The sequence below is a fragment of the Hevea brasiliensis genome, chromosome 8, assembly GCF_030052815.1.
Source record: "Hevea brasiliensis isolate MT/VB/25A 57/8 chromosome 8, ASM3005281v1, whole genome shotgun sequence".
Taxonomy (NCBI): domain Eukaryota; kingdom Viridiplantae; phylum Streptophyta; class Magnoliopsida; order Malpighiales; family Euphorbiaceae; genus Hevea; species Hevea brasiliensis.
The window spans coordinates 5903673-5931004 of NC_079500.1; the positions used below are offsets into that span (position 1 = coordinate 5903673).

At 34.1% G+C, this 27332-nt stretch overlaps 1 protein-coding gene and 1 pseudogene across 2 annotated transcripts; one reads left to right on the top strand and one right to left on the bottom strand.

Moving 5' to 3' along the window:
• Positions 1–5443: 5443 nt before the first annotated feature.
• LOC110658739 (uncharacterized) lies at positions 5444–12757 on the top strand. Of its 2 annotated transcripts, none has more exons than XM_021816471.2 (11): positions 5444–5923; positions 7027–7151; positions 7930–8374; positions 8487–8602; positions 8916–9696; positions 9868–10329; positions 10524–10712; positions 10800–11027; positions 11286–11628; positions 11769–11958; positions 12116–12757. In XM_021816471.2, the coding sequence occupies exons 1-11, from the start codon at positions 5723–5725 to the stop codon at positions 12594–12596; spliced, it is 3561 nt and encodes a 1186-aa protein (XP_021672163.2). In that variant the 5' UTR covers positions 5444–5722; the 3' UTR covers positions 12597–12757. The 2 variants fall into 2 exon arrangements, with proteins under 2 accessions (XP_021672163.2, XP_058007072.1); XM_058151089.1 differs by having other exon boundaries at positions 5465–5923; positions 10524–10628.
• Positions 12758–14306: 1549 nt separating this feature from the next.
• On the bottom strand, positions 14307–21449 carry LOC110658744 (polyubiquitin-like; annotated as a pseudogene).
• Positions 21450–27332: the final 5883 nt, after the last annotated feature.

The window sequence follows — 27332 nt, forward strand, 5'->3', positions numbered from 1 at the left end:
ATATAAATATTAAATAATATGTTTTTAAAATATAAAAATTAATTAATTTTATTAAAATATAAAAATTAAATAATAATTTAATCGATAATTAAAAATCATCTAATGAATATATTTAAAATAATTTTTTTTTCAATTTAAATAAATAAAATTAAAATATTTTTGTATGGCGCTATAAATAATTAAATACTACTTTACGTGTCGTGCTACATCGTTTGTTGTCCGAAATCCGTTCACATTTCAAAGCACGGCCCAGTGGGCCCCCGAGAGCAGTTTCTATAGTTTGCGTGACACGTTGTCAATTCACACGTGCTTGTCGTGGCTGCAGCTCGTTTGTCCTGGGAGAAAACATTCCACTACATCCCACACCACATACGTCTGGACGATCCATTGCGCCAACTTTCTGACATGTGGCCGTTGTGGACGGTTCTAGGAGTGCCCTTTAAGTTCGGTGCTGCATAGATTGATGGACAGGTGAGTATCGGAGAGCGAGAGTACTTTCCATTTTTGTATTCTCGAGAGTGCGCGAGGAAGCTCTATACTTTGTCTGTAATAAGACGTCTCCTCGGATGACGTGGCAAATTCTGGTGAAAGGACGTGAAGTCGTCACGCTGAAGCGTCGCATCTGTTATCGGCAGCCTCCGAAAATTATTGAGAAAATTATAAATAATGAACATAAAATGACGGTATTATCCCTGTATTTTAATATAAAAATCGAGTTATTAAATACAAATTAACTTTTCAAAATGAACTTGAATTTTAATTAAAAATAAATAAATAATTATGTGAAAAAAATGAATAATATTTTATTTTTTACAAATAACATAATTTTCATTTATTTTAGTATTTACATAAAAAAATTAAATTTTTAATTTTAATATTATAAGACAACTCATTAATAATTATTATCTTTGTTCATTCATATTTGTTATATTTGAATCTTGCATGATAATTAAAGAAATAATTGAATAATTTTATTTTTATAAAAATATACTAAAAATTTACTAAATTATCTCACTTTAAAAAATAATATTTATTATATTTAATAATAATAATAAAGAGTAAACTTAAAAAAATAACAATTTTTTAATTTTTAAATATAATAAATAATTTAAATAAAAAAATCTAAATATAATAGATACAAATGACAGATAATATATTAATTGAATGAAAATCAAGTAATATGATGCATTATACATAAAAATCTTAAATTTAATGTTCAATTACTTTTCTTTAAGTTTCAAGCTTAATTTAGAGACTTTGTATTTAAATATTTTAAATGAAAAGAAATTTCCATTTATAAAAGAAGTGTAAAATAGAATACACAATATTTTTAATGAAAATGAATTTGATATTTTCAATGGACATGTTTACCAAACCCATTTTGAAAATGCAAGAAACCTACATAACTAGCCCATAGGATTGAAAAATTAAAGTAATATGAGTTGTTTTCCACTTACACCTTGATTTTGATTCAATAGTAGAAGTAATTTTCATGATAAAATCATTGACATATTTGGCATGATGATGAGATATTGTAAGTTTCATGACAAAATTATTATATAAAATTATTGCTTTTCTTGCTTAACCATGATTTAATGCTCAAAATATGCAATAAAGTGTCCAACTTTAACCCCATGTGGATAAAATTTGAGAAACTCTAATGATTTATAAGCAATCATTCTCAATCTTTTTTTGTGATTTTTATTAGGAAAAATCCAGATTGTAATGATCTAATACAATAAAAGGTAGATATTTAATTTTAGAAGGTCTTAAGTAATTTTGATGATTCTTCCTCAATCTTAAATAAATTAAGAAAATGTAAAAATTAAAAAGAATATATATATATATATATATATATATATATATATATAATTGATTAAGAGCACATGCACACACATAAGGCTAAGTAAAATTTGGTTAAAATCAGAAAATAGAATCGAACCGAGTCAATTCGGTTTAATCGGTTCAGTTTTAAAATTTAATCGGTTCGGTTTTAATTTATAAAAATTTCTGTTATTTCGGTTCGGTTCAGTTTTGAAAAGAAAAAAATCGGTTAAACCGAACCGAATCGAATAGTGATTTATATAGTCAAATCGAACCGAATTGATTTTTGAATTAATTTATTTTTATGGAAAATTTATGAATTATATTTAATTTTACATATATTAATTGTTTAAATTCATTGATTAATGGTTATTAGGTTCAAACCAAAGTTAAAATTAGATCAAATAACTTGAAAATCAAGTATAAATTAAAAAATCAATCAAAAATCAAACCGATTGATTTAAATCGATCCAAAATAAAGCGGTTCGGTTCGATTTCTAAAATTGACGGTTTAATTTTTATAATTTAATTTGGTTCGATTCGATTTGGTTCGGTTTGAATCGATTGTTCACCCCTACACACACGTGGCGTAAGAAAACACACACCCATTTATAAAATTATGATAATTTTGTCAAAATATGACGGGTGAGCGCACATACTATTTATAATAAATGTAAAATTTTGAAAAATCAACCATTTAAAAGTAGATAAACATCAACTAAACATACTTAACTTTATTTATATAATAAATTCAATAAAATAATTATTTTAAAATAATATATTAAACAATATAATAATTACTATTTTATATATAAATAAATCCAATTTACGTTGCAATTTATCTAATTCTGTGAAGGCATATTAGTTACTTGACATCAATATAAAAAAATTACCAACCCTAAGTTAATAGGGCATGTATATGGCCAATAATATGAACTAGATACATCAAGTGATCATACGCGTGGTCGTCTACATATATTTGCTCCGTATAAATTAATATGGTTTCCTAAAGTGAAAATAATAAGAAAGAAAATTAAATACTAAACAAATTAATATCAAGATCACTTTTAATCATGGAAGTTAAAACTTTGGAATTTAAAACTTTGGAATTTAAATTAATAATTGAATAATAAATATTAATTTTATTAAATAATATTTTTAAATTTATTTATTTATTATATATAAATTTTTTATGATTTTAATGTGAAAAGGAAAGGTAAATATTTATATCCAACCGATTCCAAGGACAAAAACTAAATTGGTTTGTTGAACCGACGAACTTGGTATTGAAGAGATAGCCCTACTCGAATCTCTGCCTGCGTCCACCCATTGATGCACCTACTCCAACCCATGCCCATGTGCCAATTAAATTGCTTTAGTCCTCTAGAGTAAGACTCAGATTCACATATCAAATAAGTAATTATAAAATATATATAACTCACTTGACGGGTTTAAATTTAAATTTTAATCTTTTAATTTTATATAAAAAAAGATAACATGTAATTTGCTTTCAAAGTAGAAAGATTAAAGAAGAAAGAAAAAGCGAAAGTCTGCAAGCAAATACTTAAAACAGAAGATGGGGTTGCAAAGCATGGAATGAAGGAAGCAAATGGGAGACCAAAATCATAATTTGACTTGAATAATTTATACAACAAGTGGGAAAGTTGTGGGGGTGATACATCACATCTTATCTATTCATCATTCATTGACTATATGAATCTCTCTTTTCTTTTTTTTTTGGGTACTAAAATATGTTAACATATAAAATAAGGAAGATGAGGAAGAGTGAAATCATTATTTGGTATGGATACTTTCTCAATTTGGTCTCTCTCTCTCTCTCTCTCTCTCTCATTTTTATTTTCATGAATTTATGTTTATCTTTGATTGGATATATTTGCTTTCGAAAACAAGGTTTTTGATTGTAAGGATTAAGGTGGCCTCAAGCTTTGCAGCCTTTGCTTGGTCCATTTTGGCCACTATCATGCTTATGTGACCAAGCCAACTACCTAAACTACATTTCCTTAGCAACAATACACTTAAAAAAAATAAAACAAATTGTATTTACAATGAATTTAAATTTGTAATTTTAGAATTTTTAAAAAATTTTAGTTTTATTAAATTAAAATTTATTAATTTATCATTTAATTATTATGGGTTGAATCTTAACATCATTTTTAGATAATTTATTACTTTTTTTGTTCTATTTTAAAAGTTTTTTAAAAATTTTCATAGAAATAAAAAAAAATGATAGGATAATCTATTTTTATAAAAAAGATATTAATAATTGACTTAAAATACTCTTATGTTTAATTAAGATAGAAAAATATAATAAAAAAAGATAAATGTGAAAAAAATAACGATAAATAAGAGTAAAATTGAAAAAATAATTAATAATTTTTTAATTTTCTAAAATAACAAATAAAATGAGTAAGAAAAGATTTTTAAAACATCACTTGAAATGAAACTGAGGGAGTAAATGATATATTATTTTGTTTTATTTTATTTTATTGAAACTAAGATGACATCATAACATATGTAATTAATTTAATAATTTTAATTCAATTAATTAAATTTAATAAATCAATTAGTGAAAATTTCAATAATATTAATTCAACAATGTTTTAATAAAATATTTTAGTAAATGTGAAAATTGTACATAATAATAAATTTATTATACATAAAAATAAAATTATTAAATAAAATTTAATTAAATATATTTAATAATATTATAAAAGCTAAATTTGCTCAAAGAGGGGTTTCAAGTCAACTTTAAGCATAATGTAAGGCGGATTCAATGTGTATAATTGAGTAAATAAAATGCTTTATTAATTATTATTATTATTATTATTATTATTATTATTAATTTGAAATTTCATTTGTGTGATGTTTGATTCTTAACAAAGCTATATTGTGGGCCGGAGCATTAGTTATTAAGCACATGCCATGTCTTCTAAATATAATTGATTTTAAATAATAATTCATATAAAAATAAAATAAATAAAAATATTAAATAGATAAATGTACCTTTGTTTATATTAAAAACACTTCTCATGTTAATTTAATAATAAATATTTATATAGTAAACTATGTTTTATTAATCTTATTTGCATTTTCAATACTAATTTCATTTTTTTTATTTATTAATTTTACAGAGAAATTGTCAAATTACCCCACGTGAAATTAAAGGCAATTTTTTTTAATTATAATTTTTTAAAAAATATTTTTTACTATTTTTTTAATTATTAGATGTATTATTGAAAATATATATTTTATAATGTAAAGAATTAAAGATTTGATATTTTTATAAAGTTTTTTCTTAAATATAAAGAAACTAATTTTCAGGAAATTAACAATTTAATCAAATTCAATAGAATTAATATTTACAAAAGTTAAGGGCAAAATAGTCAAATGGCGTAGGCCCAGGGGCAAATTCAGGTCCAAACCGAACACTCGGGAGCGGCGGGTAAGAGCCGAAAGCAATCGAGAGAGAGTACCGTTGGGATTCTGACGTGGCAAAGACCCGGACAAGCTATACCGACTCATCACACAACACGAACACGCTTTTTCATTACTTTATTCTTCATAAAACCAAACCAAATCCAAAACCCAAACCCAAAACCGAACCTGAAAGGCCTACCCTTAAAATCAAACCAAACCAAACCCCTTTTCTCTCCCACGAAGCTTTGCAAACAAGAAGAAGAAAAGGAAAAGCTGAGTCGACGCGACCTTTCTCTTCTTAGCAGCATTATAATTTATATATATATAAACGATCGCTCTCTCTTCGTCTCTTCGTTTCTTGCTTTCATTCTAAATTAAAGAAAATTTCCAGAAATTTCGCTGTTTTTGTTCATCTGTATATGCGCGTGTAGAGAGAGCGTGATTGTTTTCAATTTGATTTATGGCTACTGGAGTTGAGTCGTCTTCGCCGGAGACGGAGAGGGTTGCGGTGGCGCTTGATTTTCCGATAAGTGATGCGCTGTCGTTTAGTTCTCCGCCTAGAATACCTAGAAGGCTTCGGAAAAGACTGTTGGAGGCTAGGACTCCATGTACTGTTGAAGAAATTGAAGCTAAACTTCGACATGCCGATCTTCGTAGACAGGTTAATTAACAAAAAAAAAAAAAAAATTTTCATTTTCGTTTTGTACTTTATTTTTAAAATTTCTTATTTTCTAATTAATTCTGTGAGGATTTCAAGTAAGTTTGGTTGCTTGTTGACAAATTCTGGGAAAGAGTACAATTAAAAAAAAAAATTCAATATTTTACTTAATTAAGCAACTAATTCAGTATTTTTTTTAAAAATAAAACCCTCAGAATTCTTAAGGAAAAAGGAATAATCTTTACTTAATTTTTTGCCGTGATCAAATGATTTTACTTAAATTTTTTGGGTGATCAACTGTTTTGGAAGCTATCTCCCTCTTCTTTTGTATTTCTATTGGCATTAGGGAATTATTTTTGCTTTTCCGGGTCATTTCTGATGAAAATGTAGCATTTTCTCTTTGGTTCTGTTAATTTCTGGGAATCCAAAAAGTTAACATTAGATCTTCCCTTACGTTCTAATTTTTCTTTTCACTTTAAGTTCTGTTTGACTCTCTTTCCATGAACTCGAGAGAGTTTTGATCTCGATTAGTTTTGGTTTATGAGAAGTTAAATACTTTATTCGTCAAAATTTTAAAATTTCCCATTTGGGATTAATTCCAATGGAAAGATCCTTAGGAGCCTATCTGCTTCTCTTTTCTTTTCCTTCCCTTTTTTTGGAATTTTTTTTATTCTTTACTTTAAATTTAAAAAATACTCCTGGTGTTAGGTAAATGGGGTGGGAAATTGAGTATTGCTCCTGTTTGAATTTTTGGTTTTCACTTTTTTAGTTTTCTTTTCCACATGTATAAACAAGAAAAGAAAAAAGAAGAATAAAAACTCATGATTGATTGGTTTTGATTAACGACTCTTTCATGTGCTCTTTTTCGTTTTTTCCCCTCCTCTAATATGATGGTAACTTTATTTTGCTGTTTTGTTTTTATTGAGGTTCTGTTGAGAATATTTCTTCAAGGAAATAAAATCTAATTACTCACTGTTATTTGAATTACTGTTCTTATTCATTATTACTGTTTTACGTAATATGTTTGGTTTTTGTCGATATTGATTTCCCTATCATTCCATCTGATTATTTTAAATGATGGTGTTCTGTTACTTCTTTGAGCGAAGCAATTCTATGAGAAGTTATCAAGCAAGGCAAGACCAAAGCCTAGAAGCCCATCACGGTCTTCATCTCATGACGAAGACCTTGGCCAACGTCTTGAAGCCAAACTTCAAGCTGCAGAGCAGAAAAGGTATTGTTTTTGTTTGTTTTGAGTTATTTTCCTCAAGTGGTCTGAGCTTGTTTGACTGGTTGTTTATCTAATACGAATTGGGCTCTTGATAAGTATGATGTTTAGACTAATAGTTTATGTAATCAAAACGTAGTTAGCTCATTGCTGCCATTCTAAAGGTTATCCATGTGATAAATAAGTGGCCCCATGACAGCATCATTATAGACATAAGCTTTATACTGATTTTGTTGGCCTAATCATTCTTACTCTAGTAATTGATGATGATAATGTTTCTCTTTGTTACTTGCCATTTGTTTTTTTGTTTCCCCTATAATAATACGATTCTCTTTTTTAGTATCTCCCTAACTTTTTAAGAGGCTTCTGACATGAATTTACATTACTTCTGGTTTTTTCTTTGTCCTCATTCCTTCTCAGTTGCATCTTTGTCAATAAATTCTTGTTTTGTGATATTAGATCAGAAGATCTATTCATGTAGGCAGTAAATATGGAACCATCCTTTGATCTAAGCCTTGTTCAATGGTTGGATACTTGTAGCTATATATAGTTATTTTTCCAAGGTATATGTTTTCTCAGCCCGCTTTAGACTTGGTCTTCCTGACCTACTTAACTTCGAAGTGTTCATTTTATATATGTACCATATATCGTATCCCTATATCATGTTGCAATATATGATCTGGTTTGGACTGAAGCTTTACTTATTTATATTGGAAGAAATATATCTTACATTTTTGCAGTTTTGGTTAACCTAGAATTTTAAATTCATTATTGATCTCGACAGGTTGGACATTCTGGCAAAGGCCCAGATGCGCCTTGCTAGGCTGGATGAGTTGCGTCAGGCAGCAAAAAGTGGGGCAGAAATGCGATTTGCAAGAGAAAGAGAGAGGCTTGGTATGAAAGTAGAATTGCGGGTTCAGCAAGCAGAAGCAAATAGAATGCTTATACTGAAGGCTAATAGGCAAAGAAGGGCCAGCCAAAAGGAGAGAATGTCCCAATCAATATTGCGGCGAATGGCTCGGGAAAGCAAATACAAGGAGCGTGTGCGTGCTGCAATTCACCAAAAGCGTACAGCTGCTGAGAGGAAGAGAATGGGATTGCTGGAAGCAGAAAAGAAGAGGGCATGTGCTAGGGTGTTGCAAGTAAGGCGAGTGGCTAAATCGGTCTCTCACCAACGCGAGATTGAGAGACGGAGAATGAGGGACCATTTGGAAAATCGGTTGCAAAGGGTATGAATATTTTCTGAATTTGATAATTTCTCACACACTCATATGATGACTATCATAATTTTTTGCTATGTTTTTAAATGCCTTAATATCTCATTGAATGTCGTAATAATAGGCAAAAAGGCAAAGAGCAGAATATTTGAGGCAGAGAGGAAGGCAACAAAATTCTGTTCGAGTGAATTGGAATCGAATGCACAAGCAGGCTGATCTTCTATCCAGAAAATTAGCAAGGTATATAATTTGCAGTTACTGTTTCCTAAATCTTAATTGACCTGCCAGGTCATTATCTTTGTACAGCATCATTTGCCTTGCTGTTGTGCCGGCTTATGTTTCTTGTACTTTATGGCCTGATTCTAGCACTGTATGTCCTGTTATGGGATGAAATAGGGGCTATGTTAAAGAATTTATGAAAATAATAATATTTCTGCAAATGATAATGCGAACTATGGTGTTGAGGGTTTTTTTCCAGCATCTGATTATATTATATGGGAAGAAATAAATTTTCACCTGAATGATCTGTTTTTGGTGTTATCTTTTCTTTTAGGTGCTGGAGGCAGTTCCTTAGGTCTAGGAGAACTACCTTAGACTTGGCAAAAAATTATGATGCCTTGAAAATCCATGAGAGTTCTGTCAAGCCAATGCCATTTGAACAGCTTGCTCGATTGATTGAATCTGCTACTACCCTACAGACTGTTAAAGCTCTACTTGATCGACTAGAAAGCCGCCTTAGAGTTTCCAGGGCTGTTGGTAGTAATCATTCAATCAGTTTAGACAACATCGATCACCTTCTAAAAAGAGTAGCCACCCCAAGGAAACGGGTTTCTACTAGGAATTCTGTGAGGAGCAGAGAGGCAAAGAAAGTAGGTGCTGTTAGGGAGGCAGCTAGAAGTCCAGCTAAATCATCAAGGTATCCTGTGAGAGTAGTTCTTTGTGCCTACATGATTCTGGGTCATCCAGATGCTGTTTTGAGTGGTCAAGGGGACCGTGAGATTTCTTTGGCCAAGTCTGCTGAAGAATTTATACGACAGTTTGAGTTGCTAATAAGAATTATACTAGATGGTCCCATACAGAGTTCTGATGAGGAATCTGACTCCATTTCACCAAAACGCTGTACCTTTAGGTCTCAGCTTGCAACATTTGATAAAGCATGGTGCTCCTACTTGAATTGCTTCGTTGTGTGGAAGGTTAAGGACGCCCAGTCATTGGAGGAGGATATGGTGAGAGCTGCTTGCCAACTTGAGCTTTCTATGATTCAAAAATGCAAGCTGACACCAGAAGGGGATAGTGATGCTCTTAGTCATGATATGAAAGCTATTCAGAAACAGGTATTGCCTACAAACTAAGTTGTAAGGATTGTAATTTTATATAATTGTCAGATTACCTTTTAATTGTTAGTAAAATATCCCATGAATGAGAAAACTGATTGCTTGATGCCTCCTGTATGCGAAGCATTTTCATAGGAATGGTTTTTCTTTTGGTGGTATTAAATTTGTTAGGTTACTGAAGATCAAAAGCTTTTGAGGGAAAAGATACAACACCTGAGTGGAGATGCTGGGATTGAGCGTATGGAACATGCTCTATCAGAAACACGATCTAAATACTTTGAAGCAAAGGAAAATGGAAGTCCAGTTGGGTCACCAATCACACACTTCCTTTCTCCTGTCACATCTAGCTCCCTTGTTGGTCCTTCTGTTGGTAGCTCAGCTTGCACAAGTGATATGGTTGAGAGTATTGAGAGGCCAAACCATGTAGTTCGCTCCTTGTTCAGAGACAAAGATGCTTCCCAACCCAAAGGATTTAGTTCCCCTGCAATTATCAGCAGCCATTTTGATGGTCAGTTGGGTTCTTCTGTTGACAAGTTTATATCAGAGAATGAATTGATTGTAAATGAGTTTCTCCATGAGCGACATCATAGCATTGTTGATGTCCTCAATACTGACAAAGAAAACATTATCAAGGTTAGTGCATTCTCATAATTAATCAATTGCAAGTGTGTGAACACTACTATGTTTTGTTGGGTTTTAGCCTCTTATATTTGTTTTCTGTTAATGGTTTAAAATTAGTGAAATGGGTGAACCAGTTCTGGAGGTGCCTTTGAAATACTTCATAGAATCATAGTAGCTGATTTGTTTTCTTGTCTTATTCCTTGCAGGCAAAAATAAGAGAGACAATGGAGGCTGCCTTTTGGGATGGTGTCATGGAATCCATCAAACAGGATGAGCCATGCTATGATCGGGTTGTTGAACTTGTGAGGGAGGTGAGGGATGGAATTAGTGAGATGGCTCCAGAAAGCTGGAAACAACAGATTGATGAAGCTATTGATCTAGATATTCTCTCTCAGGTGGAAGCCTTTCTATTATTTCCACTTGTTGGAGGAAGTAATGTTTGTTATGAATCTAATTTCTTTTCTTTTTTCTCTTTCCATTAGGTGTTAAAGTCAGGTACACTGGACATTGATTATCTTGGAAAGATTCTAGAGTTTGCATTCGGTACTTTGCAAAAGTTTTCCTCTCCAGCCCATGAGGAGGAAATGAAAGTTACTTATCAGAAATTATTGAAAGAGTTGGCTGAGACATGTGAAACCCGAGTTGAGTCATCGTGTTCCCATGCGCTTGCAATGATCAAGGGTGTGCGCTTTGTATTAGAGCATATTCAGGTCTGTTTCATGCTTCATGCTATTTCCCATGTTTATTGCATACTTCTATTATGATTTAAGTTGTGCTGGAATTTTTTTCATAATAGGTGTTAAAATAAACATTCTGGTTCTGGTTGGTACTTGCTACCTTCTTATTTGCTGGCTTTATTGCCTCACCTTCTCTGTCACTAGTAATATTTACAACTATTTTCTTTTTTCTAGTGAAGCTCAATAAGCTTCTGAGAGTCTTAACTAAATTTTGATCTACACTTTTGTTAGGCTCTTAAGCAAGAGATAAGCAAAGCACGTATAAAAATGATGGAGCCTTTGTTGAAGGGACCTGCTGGTTTGGATTACCTGAGAAAAGCTTTTGCCAACCATTACGGATCTCACTCTGTTGCACGTACTTCTCTGCCTTTGACCATGCAGTGGCTTTCATCTGTGAGGAATTGCAAAGACCAGGAGTGGGAAGAGCATACCAACTTCCTCTCGGCTTTGATAAACCATGGAAGTTCATCTCAGGAGTTTCTTCCTTCCACTACGCTTAGAACTGGTGCAAGCTTTATGCTCAAAACAAAAGGAAGTGGAACTGCTGCTACTTCATCTGCCTCAAATACCACAGGTATAGAACTTGAAAAATAGACTTCGAAGATTTAAGGGATAAAACTGTAAATGTTCTTGGAAATATGAATAATGTTGCAAAGTTGAAAAAGAAAAGATTGCTTGCATTGCGCTTGACTTTCTTCTATGCTCTTGGATTAGGTGGTCAGAAAACAGAACCGGAATGCAATGGTGAAAGAATTGATTTGTTGGTGAGGCTTGGATTGTTGAAGTTAGCAAGTGGGGTTTCTGGCCTAACACAAGAAGTTCTGCCTGAAACCTTCATGCTTAACCTGCCTCGTTTAAGAGCTGCCCAGGCTCAAATCCAGCAGATCATAGTAATATCAACTAGGCAAGTGATCCAGAGAGATCTCCCCCTTTGTTTCTTTCCTTGTCTCATGATGTTTTCTACTTACTGTTAATATTTTCCTAGCACATTTGCCCTTTTTATGAGGGTTTTCAATAAATTGCAACAAGGTTGTTAACTGATCTGAAATCACTATACGCAGCCTTCTTGTTTGCCGGCAAACACTCATGATGGAGCAAGTAGTAGCCAGTGGTGCAGACGTGGAAGGCATATTATTGACGTGCACCAAGCAATTGCTGGAGCTCTTAGATAATGTTGACGATGTAGGTATTGAGCAGATTGTAGAGATAATAAGTGGGTTCTCACAAGGTGACAGGGCAGCAGACCCTGAGAAACTTCAATCAAGGAAGCTTGTCATGGCTAGGATGTTAGCGAAGAGCTTGCAAGCTGGGGACCCTATTTTTGAAAAGGTCTCCCATGCTGTTTATTTGGCCATAAGAGGAATTGTACTAGGTGGCAGTGGGCCTCGGGGAAGAAAACTAGCAGAAATGGCACTCCGGCAAGCTGGGGCTGTCATGCTGGCTGAAAGGGTAGTGGAAACGGCTGAAATATTGGTGGTGGCAGCCACTGTGTCTGTTACTGTACATGGGCCATGGTATGTAGATCTGGTTGATAACATGTGATGGAATTAGTGGTAGAGAATAATAAAACGCCTGTAAATAGTAGATTGTGCGTGTATGTGTGCAAAGGGCGTCTGTAAATGGAAAATAATACTTGATTGTAAACATTCTTCATTGATTGTAATGTATGATTCTTTGACGTAGTGTAACAGTTGTAAATAGTACCTTTTCTGTGTACAGACTGCAGTCCTGGTGACTGCATTTCATCTTATTGTCGAGTGTATCGTCACCATTTTACCATTTTAAAGGCAGGGAACCGCACTCGAGCCTGTTTAGAGTACGTCTGAATATTGGTGCACCTCCTGTAATCTTGGGCGTCATTCTTTAAGGAGCTACCTCTGTAACTGGGGTTGCATCCTCATCCGCTTCTTTACTGTTTTCTTCTTGTGATCGCGCAACTAGTATGAAGATCGAGGTTGAAGCCATGGCATTTGTTGCCTATGAACTTTCCAAACTTACAGTAGTCCGATAGTCGTAGCATTTATACATGCCCAAACCTGATATGGGTCAGAAGGATGAACTCATCACATTAGGTTGGACCCAAAAAAACATCTTAACAATAGTTGCAATGGAGTACTGGATTCATTCTTTGGTTCTTCAGTGAAGGAATGCTCACGGGCATTCGTTTCTGTGAGCTCTATCTGATCAGGGATGATCTTATTATCCTGTGAAGAATCAGGCCTTTCTAGCCTGTTAACTTCGCCTCCACCTTCAGGGTCCTGAAGATGTACTGTTTCATTACAGCTAGTATCCTCGGGACAAATTTCTCCCCAACAAAAGAGTCCCCATCATACTGATGCTGAAAGTATGGAACCTGTTTAGCTCAATAATGATCAAAAGGGCTTCTTTAGATGTTGCCAGCTGCAGCAAAAGGTCCACTCGATCAAGTTTCAGAAAGCGAAGTGCTGATGATAACTGGGAACTTCAACAGGAGTAGGGTTGAGGATACCTGAGTGGTAATTTTTAAAGGCAAGTATTTAGAAAATGAGATAGATGTAGTAGTGATGGAGGGAATGGGAAGGGGTTTCTGAAGGTAACTAAACTTTAATCTGGAATCCTTTGAATCCTTTTTCGTCATTCAAATTTTATCAGACGCTGAATACACATCAATATCCAAAACCTCTGAAGCTCTGGGATCATTCGAATAAAATGTCGTTCATCAATTAGAGGATAGTTAAGGGACTCGGCTAATTTGCAAGGTATTTTAACTCTGTTGAAGGTCCAAAAAGTCTCTCAAATTGCTATAATCACTTGCAACTCGTATTGTTTTTGCTTACCACTGTTACCTGATTCCATTTTCTCTCTTTTCCGACTATATGCACTGGAGCTGGACTCCTCGCTCAAACTTCTGTCTTATATTATCTATTCCTTCTTTGCATTTGCAAGTTTTTCACTTTCATTGTCTAGATTGGATCAAAGTTTGCCTTCCCAAGTCTCAGCCAAGAAAAGAATAGATTGACCATAGTTTATGAATTTGCAGCAAAGAATAAGCTACCACCTTTGACCTTTACCTTAGCTGATGGGATATCGTTAACAGGCTTTAAATCAGAAAATCCAAACAACAAAGGAGACTTCCAAGTCATTCTTTCATGGAATATCATCTCATAATTTTGCAACTTCTTGGTTCAATCAGAATGTGGTATGCAAAGCAGGTTATGTAAAGCAGGTTCAAGGCTTAACGCATGTATAAAACAACATGAATAGCAGACAACATTGCTTGTAATTAAGGAACTTTATTCATCAAGTATACTTAAAACATATTACAGTACTAGTAGATATCCTTAAAAAAACAGGAAAGATTTGATATTTGATACCAAATGCAAGAACCCAAATATCTGAACACACCGATCAAAAGAACCAAACTTTCATTCAGTAATCACCACCACGAAGACGAAGCACAAGGTGTAGAGTGGACTCCTTCTGAATGTTATAATCCGCGAGGGTCCTCCCATCCTCTAGCTGCTTCCCAGCAAAGATAAGTCTCTGCTGATCCGGTGGAATTCCCTCCTTGTCCTGGATTTTTGCCTTCACATTGTAAATTGTATCGGAACTTTCAACCTCCAGAGTGATCGTCTTCCCAGTCAAGGTCTTCACAAAAATCTGCATACCCCCACGAAGCCTCAGAACCAGGTGAAGGGTGGACTCATTCTGAATGTTATAATCAGCGAGGGTCCTTCCATCCTCTAGCTGCTTCCCAGCAAAGATCAATCGCTGCTGGTCTGGTGGGATACCTTCCTTATCTTGAATCTTGGTTTTGACGTTGTCTATTGTATCCAAGCTTTCAACCTCCAAGGTTATGGTCTTACCGGTGAGGGTTTTTACAAAGATCTGCATCCCTCCCCTCAATCGGAGAACGAGATGCAAGGTGGATTCCTTCTGTATATTATAATCAGCGAGGGTCCGACCATCCTCCAGCTGCTTTCCGTCGAAGATCAAGCGCTGCTGGTCAGGAGGGATGCCTTCCTTGTCCTGAATCTTGGCCTTAACGTTGTCGATGGTGTCAGAGCTCTCAACCTCCAGGGTTATAGTCTTTCCGGTTAGAGTCTTGACGAAGATCTGCATACCTCCCCTCAAACGGAGAACCAGATGCAGAGTAGATTCCTTCTGCATATTATAGTCCGCTAAGGTCCGGCCATCCTCAAGCTGCTTTCCGGCAAAGATCAACCTCTGCTGGTCAGGAGGGATCCCTTCCTTATCTTGGATCTTGGCCTTGACGTTATCAATTGTGTCAGAGCTCTCAACCTCAAGAGTTATGGTCTTGCCGGTGAGAGTCTTAACAAAGATCTGCATGCCGCCACGAAGACGGAGGACGAGATAAGAGTGGACTCCTGGATGTTATAGTCAGCCAAGGTGCGACCGTCTTCAAGCTGCTTGCCGGCGAAGATCAATCTCTGCTGATCGGGTGGAATTCCTTCCTTGTCTTGGATCTTGGCTTTGACGTTATCGATGGTATCGGAGCTCTCGACCTCGAGAGTTATGGTCTTGCCGGTGAGGATTTTGACGAAGATCTGCATATCGAAGATTTATCAAGGAACACAAGGACTTTTAATCGCCGTTTCTGAAGTGAGGATTTTGATCAATGACAGAGAAACAGAAGAAGCGAGTTTATATAGAAAAGCATAGCCCACTGAACGGAAAGAAGTGGAAGGAATTGAATCCTTCCTAACAAAGGAAAGAAAGGAGTGGTCAACTTTAATCGGTGGAGTGCTGTGTTGCGCCAGTTGGGGATTTTTTTTTTTTGAAAATTACAATTTCCTACCCTAAAATTTAGTGTATTTGTAAATAAGGTCTTGATATTAACTGGATAACAAAAAAAAAATTACCTTGAGATTAACGTTAGTAAGTTATAATTTTTGTTTAATAAAATTAAATATTAGTTTTTATATTTTTAAAATTTATTTATTTAACTCTAAATATTTAAATAAATTTATAAATTAATTCCTACATTAAATTTATAATTAATTATACAAAAAACACCAAAATAATAATATTAATTATGATATAAATTTTATTATAAGATAATTTTCATATTTTATAATATTTATTATTTTAATTATAATATTATATTTTATTTTATCAAGGTATATTATATATTTGAACCTCAAGAATTTAATTGAAAATTTTATTGTTATATAGGCAATTGCTAACAAAATAAAATTAGAAATTCTTTCTATTTAAATTAAACCAAAATTCGATGATCAATTATGCAATCTACTCGAAACAATGTCTTTGATTCCATAGCTACCAAATGGAAAATTCATTTTAGTTAATTAATACTGTAACATGCTAATGGATTTAAGCCAACATTAATTAGACCTCTTGATGGGAAAAATTGTAATTAATAATGGAAATTTCATATATGCTAGGAAAGAATTATCAAAATCCAAGCATGGTAGTAATTAAGCTATAGATTCATGTGCATATGATTGGAAAATATCAAATTTGGCTAGTAATCATCCCTGATGTAACAAAAGCATACAAGAAGGCCATTAATTCCCCTCTAGAATATATTAGGCAATTAATTTCCCTTATTTTCTTCTATCTTATGGCCATGCTGATACTCAAAACACATCAGTCCAAATATCCTTCCCCAAGAGCTTGATTTTCTTCTGAACTTGAATCTTGAACTCAGTTCCAGCATCTTGATCCTCCTCTTGAAGAAAAGCAATCTTGTCACCAACATTCAGCCTCTCACGCCGAACAAAATCAAGCCAGCCCTTAGTAAGCACAGGTTTATGATACTTACCTGTCTTCCTTTTGGTGCAGCGGAACTCCAGCTTTTGGTTCTTGTACTTGACCTTCAAATCAAGAAAATGCTTCCCCTTGAAACGTGGAAGAAGGAGACACTTAAAAAAATGAGCTGGGACAGCCAATCTGTAGGCAACATCGGTTCGTGTCAGCTTCTTCATTGCTTCCTCTGAACTCTGCTTCAGTCACTGATTTCTTGCTTTCAAGCTCTAGCTGTATTGTCCGTAATTTATAGAGCTTATCCACAGCTTATAGCTACCGTTAGTAACACTAAAGTCTCCAAAATTCTTGAAAAGTTTCCAAGGTCCCCAAAGCTAATGTCTCTATCTTTTCAGTAACACTAAAGTCTCCAAGGTCGCCAAAGCTAATGTCTCTTCTCCAAAAGCTAATGTCTCTATCTTTTCAGTAGCACTGAAATCTCCAAAACATTAGTAACACAATGAATTTTGGAGGCTTTCAAAACATTAGCAACATTAAGTTCCAAAAGTCTCCAAGGTCTCCAAAGCTAATGTCTCTATCTTTTCAGTAACACTAAAGTCTCCAAGGTCTCCAAAGCTAATGTCTCTTCTCCAAAAGCTAATGTCTCTATCTTTTCAGTAGCACTGAAGTCTCCAAAACATTAGTAACACAATGAATTTTGGAGGCTTTCAAAACATTAGCAACACTAAGGTCCAAAAGTCTCCAAAGCTAATGTCTCTCTCTTTTCAGCAACACTAGATTCTCCAAAGCTATGTCTCCAAAGCTAATGTCTCCATCTTTTCAGTAACACTAAAGTCTCCATAACATTAGTAACGCAACGAATTTTTGAGAATTTTTGAGGCTTTTGGTCCAAAAATCTCCAAGGTCTCCGAAATTAGCATCTTTTTTCTTTTAGTAACATTAAATCTCCAAAATTCATTTTAGTAACACTTTGAATTATGGAGAGTTTAGGACCCTGAAGACCCTGGAGACTTGTAAAACATTACTAACGCTAAGGTCCAAAAGTCTCCAGGGTCTCCAAAATTAATATCTCTCCTCTTAATAACACCAAAGTCTCCAAAATTCTTTTTAGTAAACACTGAATTATAGAGGCTTTTGGACCTTGGAGACCTCTAAAACATTAGTGACACTAAGGTCCAAAAGCCTCCAAGATCTCCAACATTATTATCTCTACTCTTACAATGACACTAAAGTTTCCAAAATTCATTTTATCCAAGTAAAACCCATGTGCAATCACATACACATACTCCTCTCCTTGATTACCAAATTAATTACTGCCATGGGAAATCAGTGATGAGAGAGAACTACCAAGATTGCATCATAGAAAAAAAAATCAGGAGCATGGCTGCATGAAATGATACTTCAATGTATAAAGTAAAATCTATGATTGATTCAAAGCCCAGCACAAGAAGCGAAACAAAGAATCATAGTAATTTATGTTATTGACACGGTTCAACTGACAGAACCTCCATACAATGTCCACCACAGTTGATAAAATTTTCTTCAATGAAAACCTAGATCATACAATGCCCTTAATTTATGACACTATCTTAACCCTCGGAAAGAAAAAAAAAAAGATAAAACAGAACAGACTCTGATAATTAATAAACAGAACAGACTCTGATAATTATCTTTCAAATCTTCGCAATTACAAAAGAAAATCTAATCCTCATGTAAGTTGGAATCACACACTTCCTGCCCAATAACTTCATATGGACAGTAAATAAATTCAAAGAAAATATTTTCAATTTTGTTGACCATTAAAATAAGGAGATATTTTGCATATGGCACCAACCAGATTTTATATAACAAGTGTAAAGGAAGAAGAGAAGAACAAGAAAGTGAATTAATCTCAGAAGATTAGATTCCCATCTAATTAACTAATACGGAAGGCCTGGAGGCAAAAGTACATAAAAAGGTTCTCTACAGGTTAAATCATGTCAGCATATATACCTCCGTGCAACCATTTAAATGTAACAGCTATTGTCAAAAGGCACAACACTAATAGATTAACCCTCTTGCAATCACTTGAGATCCAGATTGCTTGAATGCAGGCATCGAAACTATATTACACAGGCACAAAGATGAACCAATAATTCAATATAGAATCCATGGCAAATGAGGATTTCAGTATTCAAGGCACAACAGGAGAAAGTAACTGCCTAACAGAATATATGTGAATAACAAAAACCAATAAAAGAATGTAAATGGCTCAGAATAATTTGCAAAATAAATTCAATTTTCTATTTCTCCATTGAAAAGGATAATATCCTGTTTCCACTGTTCAAGGTAGTAAGTCTTCACTCATGATACACCCTGCAACTCCTACTCTGATCACCTCTCTCATAGCAAACAACAGCAGCCATATGCATGCCTACATCGTCCCTTCCTCTTGGTAAGACTGTCTTGCTTTCCATTTATATTACTATGTCAATTAAAATGACAACACATACAAAAGTGTTGCAGCAGACATGAATACTTGAACAAAAAACGAATAAGACGACCAATAACTATCATGTATAAAATTAGAAGAGGTCAGGTAGTTCTCCAATGCATTTGATCCTCATTTGAAGGTCCTCAAGGAAAAAAGATTTCAGACTTGTAGACTAAATTGCTATGATCACCAGCAACTTCGATTGTTTTTAGCTGATTCCATTCTCTCTTTTCTGACTAATATGCACTGGACTGCACTCCTCATTCACACTCTTGTCTTATATATATCTATTCCTTCTTTACATTTGCAAGTTTTCATTTCCAATTTCTAGATTGCAAAGCAAGTTGATTCCTAATTTGGCCTTCCCAACCAAGAAAAGAACGGATTCACCATAGTTTGTGAGTAATTCCCCGATTTTCAGCACAGACTAAGCCAGCAACTTTGACCTTTACTTTAGCTGATGGGATATTGCTAATAGGCTTTAAGTCAGATAATCCAACAATAAATAAAAAAAAAAAAATCCAAGTCAGTTTTTCAAGGGACAATATCATCTCATAATCTTACAACTTGGTTCAATTCAATTCGAAAACCAAGCGTTAGCAATTCAAGTAAGCATTATTGCATTTCTTTGGATCAGAAAGTGATATGCAAAGCAGACTATATAAAGCAGGTTCAAGGCTTAAAGCATTTATAAAACAACATGAATAGAATAAAATACTGCTTGTAATTAAGGAACTTTATTTATTAATTGAACTTATAACGTATCACAGCACTAGTTAATATCCTTAGCAGAGGAAAGATTTGATATTTGATACGAAATGCACAAAACCAAAGATCTAGACACACAGATTAAAAGAACCAAACTTTCATTCAGCAATCACCACCACGAAGACGGAGCACAAGGTGGAGAGTGGACTCCTTCTGGATGTTATAATCCGCGAGGGTCCTCCCATCCTCTAGCTGCTTCCCAGCAAAGATAAGTCTCTGCTGATCCGGTGGAATTCCCTCCTTGTCCTGGATTTTTGCCTTCACATTGTCAATTGTATCGGAACTTTCAACCTCCAGAGTGATCGTCTTCCCAGTCAAGGTCTTCACAAAAATCTGCATACCCCCACGAAGCCTCAGAACCAGGTGAAGGGTGGACTCCTTCTGGATGTTATAATCAGCGAGCGTCCTTCCATCCTCTAGCTGCTTCCCAGCAAAGATCAATCGCTGCTGGTCTGGTGGGATACCTTCCTTATCTTGAATCTTGGCTTTGACGTTGTCTATTGTATCCGAGCTTTCAACCTCCAAGGTTATCGTCTTACCGGTGAGGGTTTTTACAAAGATCTGCATCCCTCCCCTCAATCGGAGAACGAGATGCAAGGTGGATTCCTTCTGTATATTATAATCAGCGAGGGTCCGACCATCCTCCAGCTGCTTTCCGGCGAAGATCAAGCGCTGCTGGTCAGGAGGGATGCCTTCCTTGTCCTGAATCTTGGCCTTAACGTTGTCGATGGTGTCAGAGCTCTCAACCTCCAGGGTTATAGTCTTTCCGGTTAGAGTCTTGACGAAGATCTGCATACCTCCCCTCAAACGGAGAACCAGATGCAGAGTAGATTCCTTCTGAATGTTATAGTCGGCTAAGGTCCTGCCATCCTCTAGCTGCTTTCCGGCAAAGATCAACCTCTGCTGGTCAGGAGGGATCCCTTCCTTATCTTGGATCTTGGCCTTGACGTTATCAATTGTGTCAGAGCTCTCAACCTCAAGAGTTATGGTCTTGCCGGTGAGAGTCTTCACAAAGATCTGCATGCCGCCACGAAGACGGAGGACGAGATGAAGAGTGGACTCCTTCTGGATGTTATAGTCAGCCAACGTGCGGCCGTCTTCAAGCTGCTTGCCGGCGAAGATCAGTCTCTGCTGATCGGGTGGAATTCCTTCCTTGTCTTGGATCTTGGCTTTGACGTTATCGATGGTATCGGAGCTCTCGACCTCGAGAGTTATGGTCTTACCGGTGAGGGTTTTGACGAAGATCTGCATATCGGAGATTTACGAAGCAAAAGAACAGGATTTTTCTGATAGCTGTCGAGAAAAAGAGGACTTTGAACGATGAAATGGGAATGGAAGAAGCGAGTTTATATAGAGAAGCGAATGCAAGCGAATGGAAAGGAGTGGAAGGAATAGAATCCTTCGTAGCAAAGGAAAGAAAGGAGCCGTCAACTTTGATCGGTGGAATGCTGGGTTGCGTTAGTTGAGGTTTAAGGGTCAGGAAACTTCTTCGAAAGTTCTAGACATTGTTTTGTTTATTTTGATAAATTCTAATATATTAATCCAATAAAAGGATTGAGTAAATGAGTGGGTGACTTAATCAGTGGATTAATAATTTAATTAATAAATTATTAAAAATTAATTAGATTTAATATTTATTAATATAAATAAATAATATAATTAATTAAATTTTAATTATTTAAAATAAAATTTTAATTATTTAAAATAAAATTTCAATATTTATTAAATTATATTTAATAAATTTTAATAATATTTTTAAATTTTATATAAAAATATTAAAAAATGCATAAAAATTTATATAAATATATAATTCACGTTTTAATATTTATAAAATATAAAATATATGTTAAAAATAAATATATTAAAATAAAAAAATACATAACTACCAAATAAGTTCAATTAGTTTAATTTTAAAATCTTTTTATGAGATTTTAAGTTTAATTCTCTATATTAATAGTAAAAAAAGAAAATTCTATTGAATAATTAACTTAACTGGATTAATTGGGTCACATTGGTTCAATTATTGTATCAATCGATCGAATCACTTTCTTCTCTAGTTCAATTATAAATTTAGATCAGTTTGAGAGCTGATTCACTAGTTCACTAATTCAATAAATTGACTTCATCTAAATTTAATAAATATGATTAAAACTGCCTTTCACCTTAACTAATCAAGTTTTAATATTATAATAATTAACTGTTTAACTCATAAGTTTAATTAAATTTATTTAAAATTATAATTTTATTTTTATATATTAATATTAATATATAATTAAAACATATTAGTTTTTAATTTGAGCTCGATTGAGCTTATTTAAACTCGTATTTAGTATTTAAAATTTAAAATTATAATTATAATTAAATTAAATTTAAGTTTAAAAAAAATAAATTTACCTTAATTAAATTGAATTTTAAATATTATTAACTCGACTCAATTCAATTATACCCATTAGTGAAAGTCTCAATCTCTTTTTAAACCTGTTAATATTAATAAAATAAAAAATAATTTAATTTAGGATATACACTGTGTTGAAACTAGTTAAATATTTTTTTTAGAAAAAAAATATAATTAAAATGATTAAAACCCCACAAATACATGGTACGTGGCATATTATAAGTTATTATTATTTTTTTTAATTTAATTAATTTCATTTAAGAATTAAATTTAAAATTATGATAAATAATATTAGCATGCACGACATAATCTAGGTATCAAATAAACAAGGCATAACTATGCTTGAATTAGCTTATGGATATTTTTCTTGAAGAGAAGGATCAACAATTATAATGAGATCACTGTACAGCCCACAGCCTAATCCTTTATTTATAACAACATATTCAAAGAAGACGCTAATTTCCCTCCTTGGAGTACCATGCTGATACTCAAAACACATCAGTCCAAATATCCTTCCCCAGAAGCTTGATTTTAATTTCTTCTGAATCTCAATCTTGAACTGAGTTCCAGCATTTGATCCTCCTTTTGAAGAAGAGCAATCTTGTCACCAACATTCAGCCTCTCACGCTGAACAAAATCAAGCCAGCCCTTAGTAAGCGCACTTTTATCATACTCACCTGTCTTCCTTTTGGTGCAGCGGAACTCCACCTCCTGGGCTCTTGTACTTGTCCTTCAAATCAACAAAATGCTTCCCCTTGAAACGTGGAAGGAGACTTAAAAATTTGAGTTGGAACCGCCAATCTGTAGGCAAAATCGGTTCGTGCCAGCTTCTTCATTGCTTTCTCTAAAACTAAGCTTTTAATCACTGATATCTTGCTCTCAAGCTCTAGCTTTGTTTCTGTAATTTATAAAACTTGTTCATAGCTTACAGCCACAGTTGTAAGAAAAGTAGAATTGGTCAAGATAGTGACCGACGCACCCATAAAGGTTGCATCTGATACCTAAATTTGGGTATCAAATTCCTCCTTTGATGACGTTTGATGTTTTGGGTATCTAATACGTCCTTTGATTCGTCTTTGCTACCCAAACCTTTGATATTTGATGTTTTGGGTCATCCTTTGATTCATCTTTGATACCCGAACCTTTGATGTTTGATGTTTTGGGTATTTAGTACATCCTTTCATCTTTGACACTTTTGGGTATCAAAGACATGCTTTGGGAAATGCATGACCAAAAGAAAAATGAATATAAAAAATATCAAATTTAAGTGAGGAAGATAGACAACCGTGGCGAATGAAGATGAGCAAGGCTTCAAGTGGAAGCATGGTACCAAAAATGGTGTTGAAGTCAATTTATATTTTTTAACTTAAAGGTTGAGAAATCATCTCTCCAGTTCACTTAATTTTATGTTCAGACAATTTTAATTCAGATGAAGAATGGTTTCAGAAATTGCAGAGTGAAGAATTTAGCAATTCCCCACAGGCAATAATGATTTAAAATGTAGTGTTGCATAATGCTCAACTATATCAAAAAGAAAGAAGAAACCACGAAGGCTGCACTTTGATATTCCTGTCTGAAATTGTGTTAATCTGCAGAATCAGCTATCAGACCCCAACAAAATGATGAGAAGGACAAGAAAAGAAAGACCCACTTCCCTCCACTGAAAGAAAATCCTTGATCATCCACATAGCACCAGTAACCTTTTGCTGGCCCCATCTTTCTTCCTTTAATCTTAACTAGCTAAATAGGATTCACTCCACAATCAAATAAATAAACACACTCTTTCTATGAACTGAAATCCAAATAAAACCGCTACGAACTTTATCCAAGTAAAACCAGTCTGCAATCACATACACATACTTCACTTCTTGATTACCAAATTAATTGCTGCCATTGGAAATTAGTGATGAGAGGGAACTGTCGAGATTGCGCCACGCCAAAATATAAAATCAGGAGCATGGCTACTTCAATATACAAAGTAAAATATGTGAACGATTCAAAGCCCATCACGAAGAATTGAAACAGATGAATTATACTAATATATGTTATTGATAAGGTTCTTCAAATGACAGAACCTCTATACAATATGCACCACAGATGACAAGATTTTCTTCATTCAAAACCTAGACCATAATTGCCCTTAATTTATAACACTATGTTGCAGACTGAAGTGGTGTGATGTATTGTGACAAGGAGAGAAATAACATTCTCAATGTTTGAACAATTTTGATTGGCTAAGATAGTTAGGACACTGGAAGAAAGAGAGGGAGTCGTTATGCTGAGTTGGAACCGTTATTGAGTTTGTTGTATTTCTGATATTTTGTTATATTCATTTGCATATAAATACTTGCATTTCCATAATTGTAATTCATTGAAAGAGATCATGACAGTTTCTTCTCTCTGAATTCTTCTTTGTGCTTCTCTCCCTTCTTTATTTCTTTTCTTTTACAAATTCTAAAACTCTAGTTCATAACATTCGTATCAGAGCTCGATCTTGGCAATAGCTATGGTTGATGGCATGTGTGGGCAAGAATGGCAACAAAAATTACTTTCTTTGATGCGAGAAATGGAAGATCGAATTGAGAAAAAGCAAACTGAGCTTCGGAAAGAAAATGAATCGAGTACTTAGCAGGCGATTAAGGAATTGAAGTCATTGATGGCTGGAATAAGTCTTCAGTATAATGATTTGGCTACTAGTAGGGGTCATGTTGGTACTTCGCAGGCGGGGGAATTTTACAATAGTGGTTATAATCATTCTTGGTCTAGGTTTCCTAAACTGGACTTTCCTCACTTTAGTGGTGATGATCTTGAATCTTGGCTGATCAAAGTTGAGTACTATTTTGAAGCAATAGGTACCTTGATGGAGAAGAGGGTTAAAATAACATCAATGCATTTAGATGGGAAGGCAGTGCAATGGCATCAAGGGTATGCAAAGGTTAAGTGTACAAAGGCTTATGGTAGATGGGATGAATATGTGCAGGGGTTGAAGGCAAGATTTGGGATTCAGGTTTTTGATGATCCATTAGCTTATTTGAAAAATCTGAAGTAAACAAGCACTCTAAAAGATTATTTGGATGCCTTTGATGCTCTGTATCCTAAGGCAGGGATTAGGAAAGATCAAGCCCTAAGTTTCTTTCTTTCAGGTTTGGCGAATGAGTTACAAATGCCAGTACATATGTTTAAACCAAGATCACTTTCTGAGGCTTATTCTCTAGCACACCTTCAAGAAATCATAGTGGTTGCATTACAAAACAAGCCTAAGTTTGTTGGGAAAGCAATACACACTACGGCATCTATGAATTCATTTTTCCCTACATCATCTATGAGTTCAATCACTAAAGGTAATAACGCTAAAGACCAAACTCGAATTTTACCTTTACTAAGTAATGCATCTAAGTTGCCTGTGGGGACTTTCAAGTTACCAAATAATTTAACTAGTAAGCAGTTTAATGAGAAAAGAGAAAATGGTCTTTGCTTTTGGTGTGATGAGATGTCTTTGCCGGGCCATAAATGTAAGAAATGTCAAGCCTTTGTAATGCAAACTATTATTGATGAAGGAGAAGATGGTGAGGAAATAGAAGGAATGGAAGTTAGTGAGGAACTGCAATTGTCTCTGATGCATGCATTTTATATCATCATTTAGGGATAATTTTTTGCACACAATTTACCCTTGTTCATATTATTATTATAGATATTAACATATATTTAGTCAATTTTATAATTTTCACACTTCTTAGTTTAATTTTTGGAATTTATTTGTTTTGTAGGTTAAATTTAGAGAAATTTGGTGTATTTTGATCAGAGTAGCCATTTGGAGGAGATTAAAGTTGAATTGCAAAAATTTTTGAAGTTGAGTAAAAAATGGCCGAGAGTTACACAACCTGCAGCACAACCGATTTAGCTTATGTCGCAGGTTGTGTCGATCGTCAGATATTCAGGCTGAGAGTTACACAACCTGTGACACAACCCGCGACATAACCGATTCAGCTTATGTCGTTTTTACTGAAAATGGCTGACGTGGCATTTTCGTTACTCTGATTTTATACCTCACTTTCTTTGGAACCTTCCACCTTTTTACCCATTCTAGGGCAGACCCCTAACCCATATAAAGTCTCCTTTATCATTTTCTTTCCATAAGGAGGAAGAGAGGCATTTTTGGCAAGAAAAGAAAGAGAGAAAGAGGGAGCACGTGAAGCCATTTTCTGCAGCAGCAGCAGAGGCGTTCTGCACTCATCCAGCAGCAGATTCTTCTGCGTTTTTCTGGGTTTTTCTATTCCTTAACTTAGATTTCCATTATCTCTTCATTTATACATTTGGGTTTGTTTAGAAACTATGATTGGTGAGTAGTTGTTTGAGATTCTAGAGATGGGTTTGTAAATATTGTTTTGTATTGTGGTTTTGAACTGATTTAGCCATTTAAATGAGGATTGTTACATTTTGATTTATTGCTTGTGTGCTTATTGCCTTGCTTGATGAATGGGCCCTCATTAAGTTAAGCTTTAATCCTTAATAGATGGACTAAAAAGTGAATATTTGGGATAGATAATCTTGCAATAAACTTGGTTTTCTTGGTGTTAGAGATAAGCTAAGAGAATTAAGGGGACTTTCCAAAATCAATTAGAGCTTTAATTGGGTTTTTGTTAGATTTGAAATACCGTGAAAACAGGGTTTGATTTAATGAAAACCAACTTTGAAATGCTTGAAAAAGGTTTCAAAAATTTAAGAATTGATTTCCCTCAAAATTGCAATTCACATGTGTTTGGCTAAATTAGGGATAAACCAATTCACATGTGTTTGGCTAAATTAGGGATAAACCACATGCAAATAATATGGAAAATCCAATCTCTAGAATCACTTTAATTTTTATTGAATTTAGATTTAATTCCTCCAAATTTCATAAATATAAATTTCAATT